Source organism: Vipera ursinii (assembly GCF_947247035.1).
Source record: "Vipera ursinii genome assembly, chromosome: 2".
Lineage (NCBI taxonomy): Eukaryota > Metazoa > Chordata > Lepidosauria > Squamata > Viperidae > Vipera > Vipera ursinii.
In genome coordinates, this window is record NC_139513.1 from 152,332,624 (window position 1) to 152,352,690 (window position 20,067).

Here is a 20,067-nt window from a genome sequence, read left to right on the forward strand (position 1 = left end):
CACATATAAAGAGGATATATAATGTTTTAATTGAATTGGATTCAGAAACAGAATTAGTTAAAGATTGTATGATAAAGTGGGCACAAAATATCCAGGAACCACCTCCATTGGATACTTGGGAGGTAATTTGGGTTAGAAATGTTAAATTTACTCAGGCTCAAAATTTAAGAGAAAATTTTTATAAAATGTTTTATAGATGGCATCTGGATCCCAAAAAGTTGTCTAACATGTATCCTAACTTACAGTCTAAATGCTGGAGATGTGGTAGTTTAGAAGCCACCTATTTGCATATGTGATGGACTTGCAGAAATATAAAAGCTTTTTGGGTTAAAATTTGGTGGAACATTCAAAAGATTTTTAAGAGAAAGATAAAGTTCTCTCTGCAATTGTTTTTATTGGGCATTGTTGTAGATTGTGATGTTAAAGAAACCAACTTGATGTTGAATTTGATACCAGCAGCACGGTTACTGGTGGGACAATACTGGAAGAAGGATAGTTTGCCTACCATAGAAGAATGGGTGTTTAAAGTATTGAATCTTGCAGAAATGTCTGCTTATTTGAAGGATCATTCACAAGAAAGATATATTTCAGTTTGGAGGAGATGGATAGATTATATTCAGAATAAATATGGGACTAAAAAGTTCCATTTAGCTTATGAGTAGATTTTAGAGGGATATTGTTATTAATTTTAGTGTTAGTACTTTGTATGTATCTATGTTAAAGGGGAGTTAAAGCACATTATCAATTTGGTTAATTTTATATTATGGATAATTTTTAGTTAGAATATGATTATTATATCTATAACCTTGTATTTAGCTCTGGGAAGCGGGGGGGAGGGGGGTGGTTTGGGGTGGGTGGGTTTTGGGGATATGTATTGTAAAATTTTTTTTTGTAAAACTCTTTAATAAAAAAACCAAAAACAAATCACTAGTCTACAAGGACAGGTTATTGATCTAGGGTCTGTAATCTGTGGTCTTCAGGCAGAAATTAGATGTCCAGTTCAGCCCTTCTACCCTATTGAGCCTCCGTGCTATCAGCCCCCTCTACCACAAAGATCCTGCAGGAGAAGGGCAGTGTGGACAACCGTGGGATCTGGCAGGGTGAGATCTGTGAACCATAAACACAAAGCTTTCACTGTGTCCCTGCACAACAGATACAGTGTCCTTTCTGACCTTAATAGGGACATTAAGGAGACAGGTAAAGGTATCTGTGATAATAACTCAAATAAGCAGGGGATCGTGGTCCAAGATGAAAAACTTGTTTTCGACAGGAAGAAGTGAGAATCTGGTATTACACACCAGTCATGCAAGAATAGAAAGACATCCCAAAAGAGAAGCCACCTTCTGGTTGGTGATTCAATTATAAGGGATGTAAATTTAGGAAAGGACACAGAGGGTTCGAAAGACGTCAGGTGTCTTCCAGGTGCTACTGCCAGTAGGGACAAGAAGCGTATTTCTAAAATAATCAAGAATGCTAGCAAGGACTGTGATGTGTGATGTGGAGGCTATTGTACATCTTGGCACTAACGATCTGTCCCAAAAAGATGTACTCTCTGTGCAGAATGATTTCTAGAGCTAGGGGCAAGAACTTAGCAGAATAGGCTGTAGGATTACTTTTTCAGACGTTTTACCAGTGTATAAGGAGCAAAATGGAAAAGGCCAGCGTATAGCAGAATTTAATATGTGGCTAAAGGAGTGGTGTAAAGGAGAAGGCTTTGGTTATATTAGTCACGATGTCTGTAGCTGTTCCAATGGAAAAATGTACAAAAGAGATGGTCTGCATCCATCCAAGAAAGGGACTGAGTTACTTGGCAATAAATTCACAGCTTTTCTGGAGGAACATTTAAACTAAACAACGGGGACAGTGAGTTAATTGATATAGAACATCACTTTCCCCGGCAATCTAAGAAAATAGGGGAAGTCAGGCACCACACAAGTTATGTAGCAAGTTAACACAGGGTCAGTCATAAAGGACTCAAATGTCTATACACCAATGCACAGAGTATGAACAGTAAGCAGGGTGAACTAGAAATTCAGGTAAATGAGGGCGGATATGATATTGTTGCCATTACGGAAACATGTTGGGATGAAACCCACAAATGGAACACACAGCTAGAGGGATTTAAACTATTTAAAAGAAACAGACTAAACAAAAGAGGAGTTGGAGTTGCTCTCTATATAAGAAATAACTTTATTTCTACAGAAATAGAGCACAACAGTGATGAAAACTGTAAACTTGAATGCATTTCGGTCAATATAAAAGGGGGGAAAATGACATTGCCATAGGTGTATACTATAGGCCGCCCAACCAAGCAGAGGAAATAGATGAACTTTTTGCTAGTCAGCTAACTAAGGTATGTAGGAAGCACATCACAATACTAATGGGGGACTTTAATTATCCTGATATCAACTGGGAGACAAACTCTGCACCAAGTGGAAGATCAAACAGATTCCTGACAAACCTAGCAGACAACTTTCTCTCCCAAAAAGTAGAGAAGGGAACTAGGGGATTAGCCATATTGGATTTAATTCTCACTAACAGAGATGAAATGATAGAAAGTGTCAAAGCCACAGGAACCTTGGGGGAAAGTGATCATGCAATATTGGAATTCAACATTCTGGAAGCACAAGCAATAGAACACAGCCAAACTAGAGTCTTGGACTTTAACAGAGCTAATTTCAATAAACCTAGAGCAGGGGTGTCAAACTCAATTTTATTGAGGGCCGAATCAGCATTGTGGTTGCCCTCAGGGGGCCAGGTGGGTATTGCCAGGGTGGGTGTGGCCTACTGGGTGGGCGTGGCTAGAGTGCATATGGCCTACTGGGTAGGCATGGCCAGCTCTACATCGTTCGCATCAAGGGTGCCTATGGGGGCCTGGGCAGGAGTGGGACAGATCTGAGGGTCTCTGGCAGAAGGAAGGTCTCTGGGCCAGGGCCAAGGCAGTGGGGGCCGTTCCCTCACTGTTTCCAGGATGGCTTCGCGGGCCACATGAAACCACTTCGCGGGCCGGATCCGGCCCCCGGGCCTTGTGTTTGACATGTCTGACTTAGAGAGACCTTGGGAAGAATTCCATGGATGAAAATCCTAAAGGGGAAAACAACTCAAGAAGCTTGGGAAATTTTGAAAAGTGAGATAATAAAGGCCCAGTCTAGCACAATACCAACAAAGAAGAAAAATAACAGCTTTCAAAAGAAACCAGCATGGCTGCATAAAGAACTCTCTGATAAACTGAAAGATAAAAAGGACAAGTATAAGAAGTGGAAAGAGGGGCACATAACTAAGGCAGAATATCAGCAAACAGCCCGTGCCTGCAAAGATGAAGTGAGGGAAGCTAAGGCTCAAAATGAACTAAGGCTTGAGACCAAAGTCAAAAATAACAAAGAATGCTTCTTTCAACATATAAGAAACAAGAAAAAAGTTAAGGAAATGATTGGTCCATTAGTGGGGGAAAGTGGCAAGAAAGTGACAAGCAACAGGGAGAAAGCAGAACTATTTAACTCATTTTTTGCATCTGTCTTTACACAAAGGGAAAAAACAGTCCAACCTACCAAAACCAGTGCCATAAAAAACAGAATAGAAACGCAAGTTAAGATAGGCAAGAAAATGGTAAGTGAGCACCTGTCCAGCCTAGACGAGTTCAAATCACCAGGACCAGATGGATTATACCCCAAAGTTCTGAAGGAACTGGCAGACGTGATCTCAGAACCACTGAACTATATTTTTCAAAGATCCTGGAGCACTGGGGAATTACCAGAGGACTGGAAGAGAGCTGATGTAGTTCCCATCTTCAAAAAAGGGAAAAAATAGATCCAGGAAACTACAAACCTATCAGCCTGACCTCAATACCTGGGAAGATTCTGGAAAAGATAATGAAACAACAAATCAGTGAACACCTTGATGCAAACAAAGTCATCACTAAAAGTCAACATGGGTTTGTCAAAAACAGATCATGCCAGACAAATCTTATTGCATTCTTTGACCAAGTGACAAAATTAGTGATACCATGGTGCCATCATGGTATCTGAACTTACCAGTGTATATTATGCTTATTCAATCTTCAGGCCCTTCTTTCCAAACTCAGGACATTACTAGTTGCTTTTTGCATGCAAGATTGTCATCTTTGAGCCATCTTTAAGTTATACTATTGCAAATACAACCCCTCTCACTTAGTAAATTACACTCTGGTCTGAGAAAAACTGCAGTGCAAATTTAAACTCCTTATTCATTTTTGTTTATATATTAATTTCCCTTTATTCTTATCCTTATATTTAACCTAAAGTGATGCCCTTAGCATTCCTCAAAACAATTCTCATTGGTGTAGTTTTAAGCTGTACAATCATGTAACTGGACAGCGTGCAATTATATAACAATACGCTTTGAAAAGCAGACTAACAGGCAGTTATTACTAAATAGAGTGCTGGATAAGTTATTGGGCAATGCCAAAAAATGGATACTGAAAAAAAGAACAAAATACAAAATGTAAATGTGTGGGGATGGTGAAAGTGGGGGTGATTTTAGGGACAGAAAAATATGAAAAGTAGATATTGTTATATTTCTTGCATTTTCTGACATACTATTTCTTTCTTCTTTTCTGCATAATGCTGCTTACCCCAAAAAGTAATAACATGATAGGTATGTATATTTATTCAATATCACAGTAGTCCAAGTCTATGCCCCAACCACCGGTGCTGAAGAGGATGAAATTGACCGGTTCTATGAAGCCCTACAGCACCTTATAGAACTAACACCCAAAAATGATGTCCTTATCGTCATGGGGATTGGAATGCTAAAGTAGGAAGCCAAAAGATAACTGGAATAACAGGCAAGTTTGGCCTTGGAGTACAAAATGAAGCAGGGCACAAGCTGATAGAATTTTGTCAAGAGAATACGATGGTCATAGCAAACACTCTTTTCCAACAACCCAAGAGACGGCTTTACACATGGACATCACCAGACGGTCAACACAGAAATCAGATTGACTATATGCTCTGCAGCCAAAGATGGAGAAGCTCTATACAGTCAGTAAAAACAAGACCAGGAGCTGACTGTGGCTCAGACCATGAACTTCTTGTTGCAAAGTTTAGGCTTAAATTAAAGAAAGTAGGAAAAAGCACTAGGCCACTCAAGTATGAATTAAATCATATCCCTGTTCAATATACAGTAGAGGTGACAAATAGATTTAAGGAATTAGATCTGATAGACAGAGTGCCTGAAGAACCATGGACAGAGGTTCGCAACATTGTACAACAGGTAGCAACCAAAACCATCCCAAAGAAAAAGAAATGCAAGAAAGCAAAATGGCTGTCTGAGGAAGCTTTGCAAATAGCTGAGGAAAGGAGGGAAGCGAAAGGCAAGGGAGAAAAAGAAAGATATGCCCAATTAAATGCAGAATTCCAAAGAATAGCTAGAAGAGATAAGAATGCCTTCTTAAATGAACAATGCAAAGAAATAGAAGAAAACAATAGAATAGGGAGGACCAGAGATCTTTTCAAGAAAATTGGAGAAATGAAAGGAACGTTTCATGCAAAAATGGGCATGATAAAGGACCAAAATGGCAGGGACCTAACAGAGGCAGAAGAGATTAAGAAGAGGTGGCAAAATTACACAGAAGAACTATACAAGAATGAGCTTAACGTCCCTGACAATCACAATGAGGTGGCCACTGACCTCGAGCCAGACATCCTAGAATGTGAAGTGAAGTGGGCCTTAGAAAAGCTGAGCAACAACAAAGCTAGTGGAGGTGACAGTATTCCAGCTGAGCTATTCAAAATCTTAAAAGACGATGCAGTAAAAGTGCTACACTCAATTTGCCAGCAAATTTGGAAAACTCAACAGTGGCCATAGGATTGGAAAAGATCAGTTTACATTCCAATTCCAAAGAAAGGCAGTGCCAAAGAATGTTCAAACTATCGCACCATTGCACTCATTTCTCATGCTAGTAAAGTTATGCTTAAAATTCTACAAGCTAGACTCCAGCAGTATGTGGATCGAGAACTACCAGAAGTACAGGCAGGATTTCGAAGAGGCAGAGGAACTAGAGATCAAATTGCTAACATACGCTGGATCATGGAGAAAGCTAGAGAGTTCCAGAAAAACATCTACTTCTGCTTCATTGACTATGCTAAAGCCTTTGATTGTGTGGATCATAACAAACTGTGGCAAGTCCTTAAAGAGATGGGCATACCAGACCATCTTATTTGTCTCTTGAGAAACCTATATGCGGGCCAAGAAGCAACAGTGAGAACTGGACACGGAACCACTGATTGGTTCAAAATTGGGAAAGGAGTCCGGCAAGGCTGTATACTGTCGCCTTGCCTATTTAACTTATATGCAGAGCACATCATGAGAAGGGCAGGGCTAGATGAATCAAAAGTTGGAATTAAGATTGCAGGAAGAAACATCAACAACCTAAGATATGCAGATGATACCACTCTAATGGCAGAAAGTGAAGAGGAACTAAAGAGCCTCTTGTTGCGAGTGAAGAAGGAGAGTGCAAAACTTGGGTTGAAACTAAACATTAAGAAAACCAAGATCATGGCATCAGGCCCTCTCAATTCCTGGCAAATAGATGGGGAAGAAATGGAGGTAGTGACAGATTTTATTTTCCTGGGCTCCAAGATCACTGCAGATGGGGACTGTAGCCAAGAAATTAAAAGACGCTTGCTCCTTGGGAGGAAAGCCATGGCAAATCTAGACAGCACACTAAAAAGCAGAGACATCACCCTGTCAACAAAAGTGCGTATAGTCAAGGCTATGGTCTTCCCAGTTGCAATGTATGGCAGTGAAAGCTGGACCATAAGAAATGCTGAGCGCCAAAGAATTGAGGCCTTTGAACTCTGGTGCTGGAGAAGACTCCTGCGAGTCCCTTGGACTGCAAGGCGATCAAACCGGTCAGTCCTAGAGGAGATCAACCCTGACTGCTCTTTAGAAGGCCAGATCCTGAAGCTAAAACTCAAATACTTTGGCCACCTAATGAGAAGGAAGGACTCACTGGAAAAGAGCCTAATGCTGGGAAAGATTGAGGGCAATAGAAGAAGGGGACGACAGAGAAGGAGGTGGCTGGATGGAGTCACTGAAGCAGTAGGTGTGAGCTTAAATGGACTCCAGAAGATGGTAGAGGACAGGAAGGCCTGGAGGAACATTGTCCATAGGGTCGCGATGGGTCGGACACGACTTCGCAACTAACAGCAACAGCAATGTATATTTATATGCAGTTAATTTGGATATATAGTTTGGGAAATAAATGTGTTCTCTGTGTGGCATTAAGCCACCCCTAGGTAGAGTTGCACGTCTTTTGAGGAATTAGAGATACTATTGTACAGTCCTATTGGATTTCAGACTGTCTGGAAAAAATATGTCACATATTTTATCAATGAAGAACAATATGCCAGCTGCCATTCCCTTTGGGCTGCTGGATTACAGACATCTGGAGTAGCTCTGCTACTCAAAGGTTGATGCTACTAAGTGTTCTTACCACCATTCTGTATTAAGAACAGAAAAACACGGAAGACAAATTATGTTTGGAAACAGTCACCCTCCCACCCTGCCTATCTTTCTTTGTGATGGTGATTGTGAAATTATAGTTTAATCTAGAAGCAGAGCAATCTGCCACTCCCAGAGCTAGGACAAGGTTCTGCTACTCAAGACTAGATGAGACTGTACTCCCTATATGTTGTGTTCGGCGCTGCGACAGATGACCTGGAGACTGGTATGGGGTTATTCTGTTTATTCCCATACATGTGGCCGAACTGACCTCGCATGCCCCAGTAACCCTTATATGTCCGGCAACTGCCGGACGCTAGCCAACCCCCTGGCTGCAATCTCCCGCCTTGCCTCAGACACCCAACCTGGTGTCCAGGAATTCCCGCCGGCCGGATTAGCCAATCACAAGGCTGGACAGGTGCATACAGAACACCCCTTCCCCCCCAATTGTGAATTAATCTATACCCTGTTTGTCTTACTCCCCTGATTCATTTCCTTACATAATCCCTTAGGTCTGTGTTCTCTGGCAGGGTATCTCCCTGGTGGACTGTCAGGCCTAGTCTCCCTCCCCTGGACTGGCCTTGTTGGCCCTGGCTGCTCCCCCATCTGCAGGTGACCCGCTGGCTGTGAGGTTCCTGTGAGATCTCTTGGCACTGTCTCTGTGACTGGCTCTGGGGGCTCTGGCCCCCTTGTTGTAGTCCTTGGTGCTCCGGCCTCTGTTGGCCCGGCACTGCCCATTGAGTTAGGTCGAGGTGATGTAGTTGGAAGTGGGAGTGGTTCGTAGTGTGTGTAACTTTGCTGTTGCTGAATCTCTCTGGATGCCGATGCGGTATTCTCTGGGGCCCTTTTCCTGAGTTGGTCAATGTATCTCCTGACCTGGCGTTCCCCTTCCCCCTCTATGATGTAAGATAGTGGCCCCAGCTTGTCTACAACCACTCCCTGTGTCCACTTGTCCCCTTGGCCGTAGTTCCTGGCCCACACTAAATCTCCAATGTTCAATGATCTGGCTGTGCAGTCCTGTTCTGATTCAGCTGTTACCCTATCTGAGTGGAGCCTATCTAATTTGGTTGTCAGTCTCCTGCCCCACTTCATTTCTTCTGGGCTTTTTCCCGTTGCCATGCACGGTGTTGTGTGTTGTGCCAGCAAAAACTGAGCCAATCGTTGGTGCCAGTCCCCTACAATAATCCTGCACAGTGCATCCTTGGTTGATCTCACGTTCCTCTCTGCTAATCCATTGCTGGAGGGATGGAAGGGTGCTGATGCTGCATGCCTAATCCAGTTGGCCTTGAGGAAGTTCTGAAATTCAGCAGAGGTGAATTGAGGGCCATTGTCAGATACAATTACGTCAGGTAACCGATGAGTGGCAAAGAGTCCCCTCAGGACCTGTATTGTCTTTGCTGACGTCATGCTCTTAACAGGCACCACCTCTAACCACCGGAAATAGCTGTCAACCACTACTAAGAATGTCTGACCCTGGAAAGGCCCTGCGTAATCTATGTGTATTCGGGACCAGGGGTTGTGTGTTGCCTCCCACCTGTGTACTGGTGCGTGGGCTTGTTCTGGCCTTGACCTCTGGCATTGGTAGCACCCTGCTACCCTCTCCTCAATAGCCTTGTCTAATCCTGGCCACCAGAGGTAGCTCCTGGCCAGGGCTTTCATGCGCACTATTCCCTGGTGCCCTTCGTGTAGTTCACAGACGACCTTCTCTCTTAATTTCTCTGGCACTATCACCCTGTTTCCCCATAATAGGCAACCTAAGTGTGATGACATCTCGTCCCTTCTCCTGAAATACGGCTGGAATTGTGGTCCTGGGTTTTCCCTTTTCCACCCCCCTTGGACCCATGATGCTACTCTGCTTAGTACTGGATCCTTGCTGGTGGTGTTGGCGATGTCTTTGGCTGTTAGAGGGCATTCTGGGAGTTCCTGTATTGTGAGAATTTGTCCCACGGGTGCTGGGTCTGTGTCTGTGTCTGGTAGAGGTAGCCTGCTTAATGCATCCGTGTGGCCCATTTCTTTCCCAGGTCTGTATTTGATGGAGAACGTATATGCTGATAGGAATATTGACCATCTCAGCATCCTTGGGGACATTATTTGTGGGGTTTGTCTGTCAGTTGTGAATAGTCCTAAGAGTGGTTTGTGGTCAGTGAATATTGTGAAATTCCTACCATATAGATAATCGTGGAATTTCTTTACACCTGCCACGATTGCTAACGCCTCTTTGTCAATTTGTGCGTAATTCCGCTCTGCCTTGGTCAGGGTTCTAGAGTAATATGCTATGGGTCTTTGTTCCTCCTCACTATCCAGATGGCTGATCACCGCCCCCACGCCATATGGTGATGCATCGCATGCTAAGCATATTGGCTCTCCCTCAATAAAATGGGTGACTGTGGACCTACTGGATAGTATCTCCTTCAGTGTTTGAAAGTTTCTTTTGTGTTGTTCCTGCCACTGCCAGGTGGCTTTTTTGTCAAGTAGCCTGTGCAGTGGTTCTGCTATGGCAGCTTTGCGTGGTAAGAATGTATGATAGAAATTTATGAGTCCCAAAAATGCTTGTAACTCTGCCTTCGTTTTGGGTGCTGGGGCTGATTTGATTGCTTTTATTTTGTCCTCTGTTGGATGTATGCCTTGAGCATCAATCCTGTACCCTAAAAACTCAGTGGATGTTACTCCAATAGAGCATTTCTCCTTTTTTAATTTAAGCCCTGCAGCTCTAAATCTCCCCAGTACCCTTTCCAACCGCTCAGCTAGGACTCCCTCAGTTTTCCCTGCTATCAGTACATCATCAAAGTAAGGGCACACCCCAGGTATACCTTTCAAGGTCCTCTCCATCACTTCTTGGAAGATGCCTGGGGCTGCTGCTATGCCAAATTGCAATCTGTTGACTCGGAGCACCCCCTTGTGGGTAACTATCGTTTGTGCATCCGCTGCTTCCCTGGAAACTGTTAATTGCAAATACACCTGCGCCAAATCGAGTTTAGCAAAGATGGCGCCGTTCTGGATAGTTGCGATGACCTGCTTCACTGTCGGAACTGGGTAAGCATGCTGATTTAAAGCTCGGTTTAGTGTCGCTTTATAGTCGGCACATATCCTCACGTCCCCATTGGGTTTGAGAGGGGTGACGATGGGTGTCTCCCAGGGTCCCCCTTCTACCGGTTCCAGCACTCCTTGGCCCACTAACTTGTCTAACTCGGATTCTATTTTTTGTTTAAGGGCAAAGGGGACTCTCCTAGCCTTAATCCTTATGGGGTTTACTGAGGGGTCTAATTTAAAGTTAATGGGTGGCCCCCTGTACTTCCCCAATGTCCCATCGAAGACGTCTGCATAGCTATTGCAGACGGATTCTAGGGTTCGGTGCTGTACCGTATTATTTCCCCCGACCCAGATACCTAATGGTCTGAACCATTTGAGACCGATTAAACTGGTTCTCTGTCCCTCTGTGACTAGAAGTTCTAGTGGCCCCTTAAACCTCTTAAAACAGACGTCGATGGTGACTCTTCCCTTCACTTTAATGGGTGTCCTTTGGAAATCTGCTAGTTGTATGTGTGTGTGTTTAATGGGTACCCGACGCCCGCTTCTGGCCTCGATGATGCCAACGTTTCCCCCGAGACTATGGACACCGCTGCCCCCGAATCTACCTCCATTCTGCAGGGAATGCCCTGCAGATGGACCTCAATTTTTAATTTGGGGCTCAGCACCTGGTTGATGGCCTCAACCTTTCCCCGGTTAGGGTTCCGTGCCTGTGGCCTGTGGGTCTCTTTGCCACTTTTGCAGAGGGTTACTTTACCTGTGGCCCAGACGTCGATGTAGTGGAGGTTTTCCCGAGGTTTGCCTCTGCAGATTATTTGAATGTGGCTGGTTTTCCCGCACTTCCAGCATTTCGCGTTCCTGAACCTGCAGCTAGCGCGGGGATGATTTCCCCCACAGCTTCCACATTTGGATTCTGGGTCCCTTTGTCTGTTCTTGGCCTCCCTCAGTGATTTGGGTTGTTGAGACAATGGTGGTCTTCTGGGTCGGTCAGCGTCATCTGATCGGCTTGCTCTCGCGGTGGTCTTCCCGAATCACCGGGTGATCTCGTCAATGTCCATCTCCCATGGGTAGTCCTCCACCCCACCGTCCACAAGGCACTCTTGGTGGATGGATCCGGCCGCGCCATTGCTGTTGTGGGGGGGGGGGTGTCGCGCTGCCCGGTGGCTTCGTACGTCAGCAGTTCGTCCAGGACTTCTTGTAAGTTTCCTGTGGGCTTTGCAATGATTCTGTTCTGCAGTTGCTCATCACGTAGCCCTAGGACCACTCTGTCCCTGATTCGCACTTCCAGGTTATTGTACTTGCAACGGAGTGCGGCTTCCCTCACTGCTGCCACGAACTCCGTTATGGATTCCCCTGGTTTCTGGTTCCTTTTCTCGAAGATTCTCCTCCAGAAAAGTTCCAATCGTTTTGGGGTGAAATGTTCTCTGAGCTTCGCCAAGAGGTCGGCATACGACACGCTGGCGACTGCTGCTGGCTGGCACAATCCCACGGCGACCCGGTAAACCAGTGTACCGCTGATTGTCAGCAATGCGGCAGCCTTCTTTCGGTCATCGGTTATTCCGTTCACTAGCATGTACCCTTCAACTTGGCCGACGTACTCCTCCCAGTCTTCTGGGTGTCTTGGGTCGAATTCTCTCACTGAGCCGACCTGTGCCATTCTTGCTTCCCCGTCCGCGAATCTGTGCCACTGGGCTGAAGACTTGTGCTGCTGACAGCTCTTTGAATTTCCCGCTCCACGCGCTTTTCCGCTCACGCGTCCTTTTCTCCGCTGTTCTGCCGCAATCCCACCTTCGTCACCACTGTTGTGTTCAGTGCTGCGACAGATGACTCGGAGACTGGTATGGGGTTATTCTGTTTATTCCCATAAACGTGGCCGAACTGACCTCGCATGCCCCGGTAACCCTTATATGTCCGGCAACTGCCGGACGCTAGCCAACCCCCTGGCTGCAATCTCCCGCCTTGCCCCAGACACCCAACCCGGTGTCCAGGAATTCCCGCCGGCCGGATTAGCCAATCACGAGGCTGGACAGGTGCATACAGAACACTATAAGTCCTACCAATGTCCCCTCCTGTTAAGCTTCTGGACCAGTCACCTTTTGAATATCATTCTTGGGATATCCTGTGTAGGCAATTGGTAAGAAAACAAGAGAGAGATATTTTGGTATAATGTTTAATGCACCAGGCTGGAAACCAGGAGATCATGAATTCGTCTCTCTATCAGTCCTAGGAAAGAGGCAGTGGCAAGTCACTTCTGAAATCTTGCCAAGAAAACTGCAGGGACTTATCTAGGTAATTGCCAGGAGTCAACACTGACTGAAGGCACACACACTCAAAAAACAAAAAACAAAAACAAGGCAGTCTGGAGAGCTTTGTGTCTTAAGAGACAACAAGCATGCTGCTCCAGTTGTAAATTAAGATGCAAGGGATGGTCCCTTGACCTCAATTTAATAACACATCCCAGTCTATCTCTTGAAACAGCTCCTTCTTTTCACTAAATTTTGAGTTTCCCCTGCTTTGTTATCCCTACACTAGATTAACATGAGGTGTTTACTGTTCATTGGAAATTCTAACTGACCTACCAAGCAGCTTCCCAAATGCCAACAGGAACAGAAAATATGAACACATAGCATCCCTTTGTGTCCACAGTACTGTTTACCAATTTGGATTTGTCTGTTTCAAAGTACTAATTATGGTTTGCGGACTTAATTCTTTCTGAGATCCTTGCAGACAAATGACTCCAACTGTTGTGTACTGGGTTCGTTGTGCAGGAATGAAGACGAGGCGAGTGAGTTCAGCAAACATCATGGTTGATTGCTTGCAGGATCTGAACTGGAGAACAGGGCTGCAGATGCAGCAATTTATACCCTGGCCCCCAGGCGGCGGCCAATAGGTTTGAAGCAACCTATTGCCGTCCTAGGGCAACCAATAGCAGTGCTGGAGACGGGTTGTCTGAGGAGCTGGGAGCCATTAGGTAGCTTCCCTGCTCAAACAGCCTTCCAGCAATTACCACGTGGTGTTCTCTTAACAAAGCAAGCCCAATACATTACACCAACTATTACCTCATCTCACAACTAGCGTATTCCATCTTTTGTTCTTTCACACATTGTGTGTGTGAGAGCATATGTTGAGAGGGGGAAAAGATAGAAAAGTCAGTGTGGAAATACAGAACATTACACATGGAAGATGATCATTTTTTGCGTGTGTGGAATTTCATCGTCCGAGTAGAGCCATTATAGAATAAAAGCCTTCTCTGAAGCACCATAGGTTAACAAAAGAATCATCCATCCATCTAAACACTTTAGTCATTACTTATAAGATTTATATTCCACCTTTGATTCAGAAGTTCCAAATTGCATGCGAAGCACTCCCATATTTTAAGACCTTTAGGTCACTGTCAAGGTATGTGGTAATGCTGGTTGGGAGGAAAAGCAACAGAGTTTTCTGAATTGTGGGAGTACCTTTGTGTGATTTTGTTTTTATGAGTTTGGTCCAAGACCTTCAAGAAAGTTTATAAAACAGATTTTTAAAGCTGGCCTTTCCCTCACATGTATCTCTTCCAAAACTTCAAGCCTGGTTTGAATTATTGAATTCCATTGATGAGGATGAGGATGATTTTGTTATATGCTTGTTTCCAAATGTTGGTTTTGAACTACTGCATGAACCCAGATTCTGCATGGACAAATAGCACAATCCACTGAGAAAAATTTGAACAGCATTATTTGACTAGTTCAGTAAATCACTGATATATGCAAACCACATGTATTCATCTGAACGTTTTCCATTTTTTGGGGGGGGGGCAATTCTGGTAGCCTTAACACAATTTTGAAAAAACCCAAACTAATGAAATATATGTTTATTGCAGCATTTGGTTTTTCTGCTTAAGTTGTCCAGGAGTGAAATATGAAAGATATTAATAATTACAAAAGAACAGGAAACTACCCTATTAGCCAAGGAAAGCAAGCACCATCTGCAGTGTAAAAATTGCTCCCTATCTACTGCTCTCTAGCCAGATGTGCAAAGTGGTGGCATATATGTCAGCTAAACATCTTATCAAGGGGCCTGTTGTGTAGATGAGCAGATTTGCTCATTGGTTCCTTGTTATTTTTTTTTAATAGAGCTAGGAACGTTGCACCCTTTACCACTGAGTATCATGGCTATATCAATTAATTACAACTAACTAATAAATTGTCTCCTTTCCTCTCCAAAATACTTATCACTTCTTATTCCTCTTCCTTTGTTTCCAATTGTTCTCTCAAAGTAGTTTTTGAAGAAAAGGATTTTTTAAAAAAATATGTTGGTGGATAGGAAGACAATGTTGCAACTGCATCTTAGAAAATTGTGCATATATAGTAGCATGGTTACTAGTAAGGAGTGCAGGATTTCAGTTCTGGAGATACAATGCTATAAGCTTGAGAAAAATTTTTCCCCCTGCATCCATGATATCATATACTTGCATAATTGATCAGCACTCTTTTATCACTCAACTGGAGATGGAGGGATTGGTCTAAAATGACCGATGATGTAGTAGTAGTAGTAGTAGTAGTAGTAGTAGTAGTAGTAGTAATAATAATAATAATAATAATAATAATAATAATAATAATAATAATAATAATAAAGTTGGAAGGGACCTTGGAGGTCATCTAGTCCAACCCCCTGCTCAGGCAGGAAACCCTATACGATTTTGGATAAATGGCTGTCCAGTCTCTTCTTAAAAACTTCCAGTGTTAGACCATTCACTGCTTCTGGAGGCAGGTTGTTCCACTGATTAATTGTTCTGTCAGGAAGTTTCTCCTTAGTTCTAGGTTGCTTCTCTCCTTGTTTAGTTTCCATCCACTGCTTCTTGTCCTGCCTTTGGGCACTTTGGAGAATAGCTTGACTCCCTCTTATTTGTGGAAGCCCCTGAGATATTGGAACACTGCTATTATGTTTCCCCCTCGTCCTTATCTTCATTAAACTAGACATACCCAATTCCAGCAGCCGTTCCTTATATGTTTTAGTCTCCAGTCCCCTAATCATCTTTGTTGCTCTTCTCTGTACAGAGTCTGAACATCTTTTTTACATTATGGTGACCAAAACTGCATGCAGTATTCCAAGTGTGCTGCATATTAAAAATATCCTCACATATCTAGGTTGTTTTTTAAGCAAAAGTGAAATCAGTTCCATAGTATGAAACATTCTTAGTAATTCTTCTTACATTTCCAACTTCTTATTTATATTTCTCATTAATTCATGAAATAAAAATGATCCCCATTGATGAATGCCAGATTTGAAAATTATGCAATTATAAATATTGAATTTGATAGCAAAGGACTAAATCACTTGATTTGTTTTTATATTCCCCTATCACTACCCCACCATATCAAAAAGCAATTAGAACAAAAGAGAAAAGTTTTGCATCAATGCCTTCACCTTTGCAGGTTTCAAAGCTTTATGTTCACCCGCTTTTCATCAAAAGTATATGGCAACATTTAAGAAACATTAAGTGACCTTATGGGAATCTCAGTAAAAAAAACAACAACACTGCAGACAAGAACAAGATTGGGGATGGTGGATAACCAGCACACTGTATGAAGCCAGTGATGCATGTATTTTACATTCCTGTTAGTGTGCCGGAGAGCATGCTCGGGAACAGCACTAGTTCAATTTATGTGTAAACATAATTCAGAGCATTTACATTAACCCAGATGCAGAAATAATTTTATTTTCTATTAATCCTGGGGCTAAATTGTTCCCTAATCAGTTCTTACCTGATTGGAGCAATCCCGGATGGTGGGAAAATAATATTGGCTTGACAAATTTGTTGAATTTCTTGCCCGGCTCCAGCTAGCATGGATATTTCTTCTCACTCTAGTTTCTTCCTGTAGCTGCTTCCTAGCTTTCTAGTGAGTAGGCTAAGGCGTTCCCCTGCCCATCTCACCTTTCCAGTTTCACTACCTTGATAATAAACAGCCAAGTCATCAGAGTGCTTATTCCTTAACTCTTTGTAATGCCGATGAGAGAGACAAGGCCCATAATGTTCTTACGTCACTTACTAATAATGCCGGACAGTTTGGTTCAGCCGGAGCCACTTTATTCAAAGCTGTTGAGGTGGCCAAAATTAAAGATGGGGGTGCGGGGGGGGGAAGGATAGAAGATTCCTGCAAGCCAGAACAGCTTATGTAGCCCCAAACCACCATTTTTTCTGGAGTTATGTCATTTGTGATCAGCAGGACATACAAAGTAGTGAGCTGCTAGTGTTTTGGGGACCGTTCAGCAGCTCTGCACAGAAAATGCTTCTCAATGTTAATAATAATAATAATAATAATAATAATAATAATAATAATAATAATAATAATAATAGTAATAATAATAATAATAATAATAATAATAATAATAATAAAGTTGGAAGGTACCTTGGAGGTCATCTAGTCCAACCCCCTGCTCAGGCAGGAAACCCTATACCATTTCAGGCAAATGGCTGTCCAGTCTCCTCTTAAAAACTTCCAGTGTTGGAGCATTCACAGCTTCTGGAGGCAGGTTGTTCCACTGGTTAATTGTTCTAACTGTTAGGAAGTTTCTCCTTAGTTCTAGGTTGATTCTCTCCTTGACTAGTTTCCATCCATTGCTTCTTGTCCTGCCTTCAGGTGCTTTGGAGAATAGCTTGACTCCCTCTTCTTTGTGGCAGCCCCTGAGATATTGGAACACTGCTATCATGTCCCCCCTCATCCTTCTCTTTATTAAACTACACATACCCAATTCCAGCAACCGTTCCCTATATTTTTTAGCCTCCAGTCCCCCAATCATCTTTGTTGCCCTTCTCTTTACCCTTTCTAGAGTCTCAACATCTTTTTTACATCGTGGTGACCAAAACTGGATGCAGTATTCCAGGTGTGGCCTTACTAAGGCATTGTAAAGTGCTATTAGTTCTTCACGTGATCTTGATTCTATCCCTCTGTTAATGCAGCCTAGCACTGTGTTGGCTTCTTTGGCAGCTGCAGCACACTGCTGGCTCATGAGATCCATCTTCCCCAAATCAGCATCTTCTCCTCAAGTCAGCAAGCAATTACACCTCCAAAGATATAATAGAGCACCAGGTTGAAGGAATCAGATGCAGGTGTTTGAATATGAAAAGCAGGCATATTTTATTATATGTTAGGCAGAAAAGAACTACGTTTGTATTAACTAATACAGGTACAGATGTATTTGCAATACCTCTCAAAAGGTATCCAAGGGATCAAGGTGGAGGAGACAAGTCGATCGGTGATTACTACCCATGATCATAATAAAATGTTTCAAGCAAGCAACAGATGACAGCCTAATGCCTCATTTGTAGGTGCTCCAAAGCAGACATTTCTGGTTAAAACTATGGTCTAAAATAAGAGAAGACAGAATATTGTGTGCTTGACGACATGACAAAATGGGCAATCTTGGAAAAACAGGGTTCACAAGCAATTGAGCAGGGGAGTTCCAGGATTCAAAAGGATTTTATAAACATCCTCTGTTTTATTCCTTAATGCCAGCCCAATTGGATATATATATAAAGAGAAGAAGTAACTGCTTCAAACTATAAACAGATAAACAGCATAATTAAGTGATTCCTCATAAACGGGAGAAAAGTCCCAGCGCACACAGAGTTACATTTTGGGGAAGGAGTCTTTTCCCTTATATACAGTATATATATTTTTTCTGTGCAATATGTTTTATATATGAACTTTAATGTGTGATTTTCCCTATCCAAAGTGATCATATCATCATGTGAAGTTTCCCTAAGTTTCTCCTCCCTCTCCTCTTTACAACACAGAAGTTAATCATCTTTCTTACTTTTCCCACTCTCTGAATAATCATCTATTTTTATTTTTATTTATTTATTTATTTTATTTTTATTACATTTATATAACCCACCCTTCTCCGAAGACTCAGGGCGGCTTACAAGCTTAGCAGTAGCCTTCATTCTATGTATATGCCTGCTTGTTAGGGCTTTCACACACACCCCAAGCGGCATTATTACAACAAAGTCAGCTTATTGCCCCCAACAATCTGGGTCCTCATTTTACCTACCTCGGAAGGATGGAAGGCTGAGTCAACCTTGAGCCTGGTGGGATGCGATCCTGCAATAATTGCAGGCAGCTGGTGTTACTTAAGGAGGCATCAGCCCACTGCTCCACTAACTTGTTCTACAATAGCAGGATTGAACTGCAGTTATTAATTGTATTACTTTCCAGTGGATCAGGGGTGTCAAACTGGCGGCTCGTGGGCTGGATGCGTCACGTTTCCGCCAAAGGGAAAAATCGTCGCGATACATCACAATATGTCACGTGACGCGATTGAGTTTGACACCCGTGCAGTAGAAATGAATGCAATGAAATTGCAACTAGCCTGAATGGAGGACTTCTCTGAGGAGACAGGGTGGATAAATCGGCCAAAAGTTTCAACCGTATCCTGCAACCAGCTATTCTATAATAGGACTCTTTATGGTGATGTTCCATTTTAGAAAAGTACTTCTGAGGTAGAGGGTTCGGAAGGATAAATTTCTTGCAAAGACTGCCAGTGTCTGACTTATAATACATGGAATTCGTATTATTCAAATATTCATATATCATAAATACTGCCACCTGCATAGTATTATATTGACATGGGGCAGCTGGCCTGAAGGAAAAGAAATATTTAATAATTACAGAAAACTAGATTTTTGGAAAATGCAACTTTTTCTTCCTTCATTCCGTTGCTGCCTCAGCCTTTGAACTCATTTCCGAGGGACAGCTCTGATGAGGACTTGGGGGAAAATGCCTTTTTGTAGCATGTCTTGGTTCTCCTTCCAGTCACTTTCTTTTACTCCCATCCAAAATCCTTTTTCCTAGAAAAACAAAACAAGCAAACAAACTTCAGTCAGAGCTTTTCCATAAGCACAATCCTATTTGTTATAATTTAGAAATTTGGAGAGGTGACTTGAATCCTTATGCATAGAAAACAAGTCTTCAAAGATGCTAAATGTACGACATTACAAGTGATAGTAATCATTATGCTAACAGTGCAATGTTTATAAGGGTTGACTAGTCCCTGCAGTTTTCTTGGCAACATTTGGAAGTGGCTTGCCCTTGCTTCCTTTCAAGGGCTGAGATTGAGAGACTGGCCCCAAATCACCTGGCTGTCTTTGTATCTATAGTGGGACTATAATTTATGGTCTCCCAGTTTCTAACGTGGTGCCGTAACCTACACACACACACACACACACACACACACACACACACACACACACACAGCTACTTTATAGGAAAGAACTGCTCAGCATTGCTTCTGCTAAAGGGAGAGTTAATGATTAATGGAGGGCTGTGGTCATATCAGACACAAACATACAAAGAGAGAGAAGTAAATAAACTTAAAATCTAATGGCAATAGCAATAGCAGTTCTGTACTCTCTCTAGACAGCATGGCATTTTCAGCAAGAACAGCTGCAGAACAGGCGATTCCAAATTACACCTTATCTTTTGTCAAACCGAGGTCCTACTTTGCAAGGAGGAGAAGGCCCAAGGCTCAAGACTTGAAGAAGGCAAGGCATACATCACCATACTATGCGGAGCT

The 20,067-nt window shown here is 42.9% G+C and overlaps 3 protein-coding genes across 6 annotated transcripts in view; all 3 read right to left on the minus strand.

Annotated features, from left to right (window-relative positions):
* SMAGP (small cell adhesion glycoprotein) overlaps nucleotides 1–16,419 on the minus strand; it is a 29,777-nt gene extending 13,358 nt beyond the window's left edge. For both annotated transcript variants that reach the window (XM_083352478.1, XM_083352479.1), the window contains exon 1: nucleotides 16,257–16,419. The gene's annotated coding sequence lies outside the window, so the exon portion shown is untranslated. The remainder of the gene's footprint in view (nucleotides 1–16,256) is intronic.
* The window catches only part of LOC310634265 (aquaporin-5-like), a 381,927-nt gene continuing 364,763 nt past the window's right edge, over nucleotides 2,904–20,067 (minus strand). The window contains exon 5 of the transcript XR_014491183.1: nucleotides 2,904–3,045. The gene's annotated coding sequence lies outside the window, so the exon portion shown is untranslated. The remainder of the gene's footprint in view (nucleotides 3,046–20,067) is intronic.
* Nucleotides 17,612–20,067, minus strand: part of BIN2 (bridging integrator 2) — a 36,641-nt gene continuing 34,185 nt past the window's right edge. For all 3 annotated transcript variants that reach the window (XM_083352451.1, XM_083352450.1, XM_083352452.1), the window contains one exon: nucleotides 17,612–19,342. In XM_083352451.1, coding sequence (XP_083208577.1) covers nucleotides 19,232–19,342 — 111 coding nt within the window. In that variant the 3' untranslated portion in view covers nucleotides 17,612–19,231. The remainder of the gene's footprint in view (nucleotides 19,343–20,067) is intronic.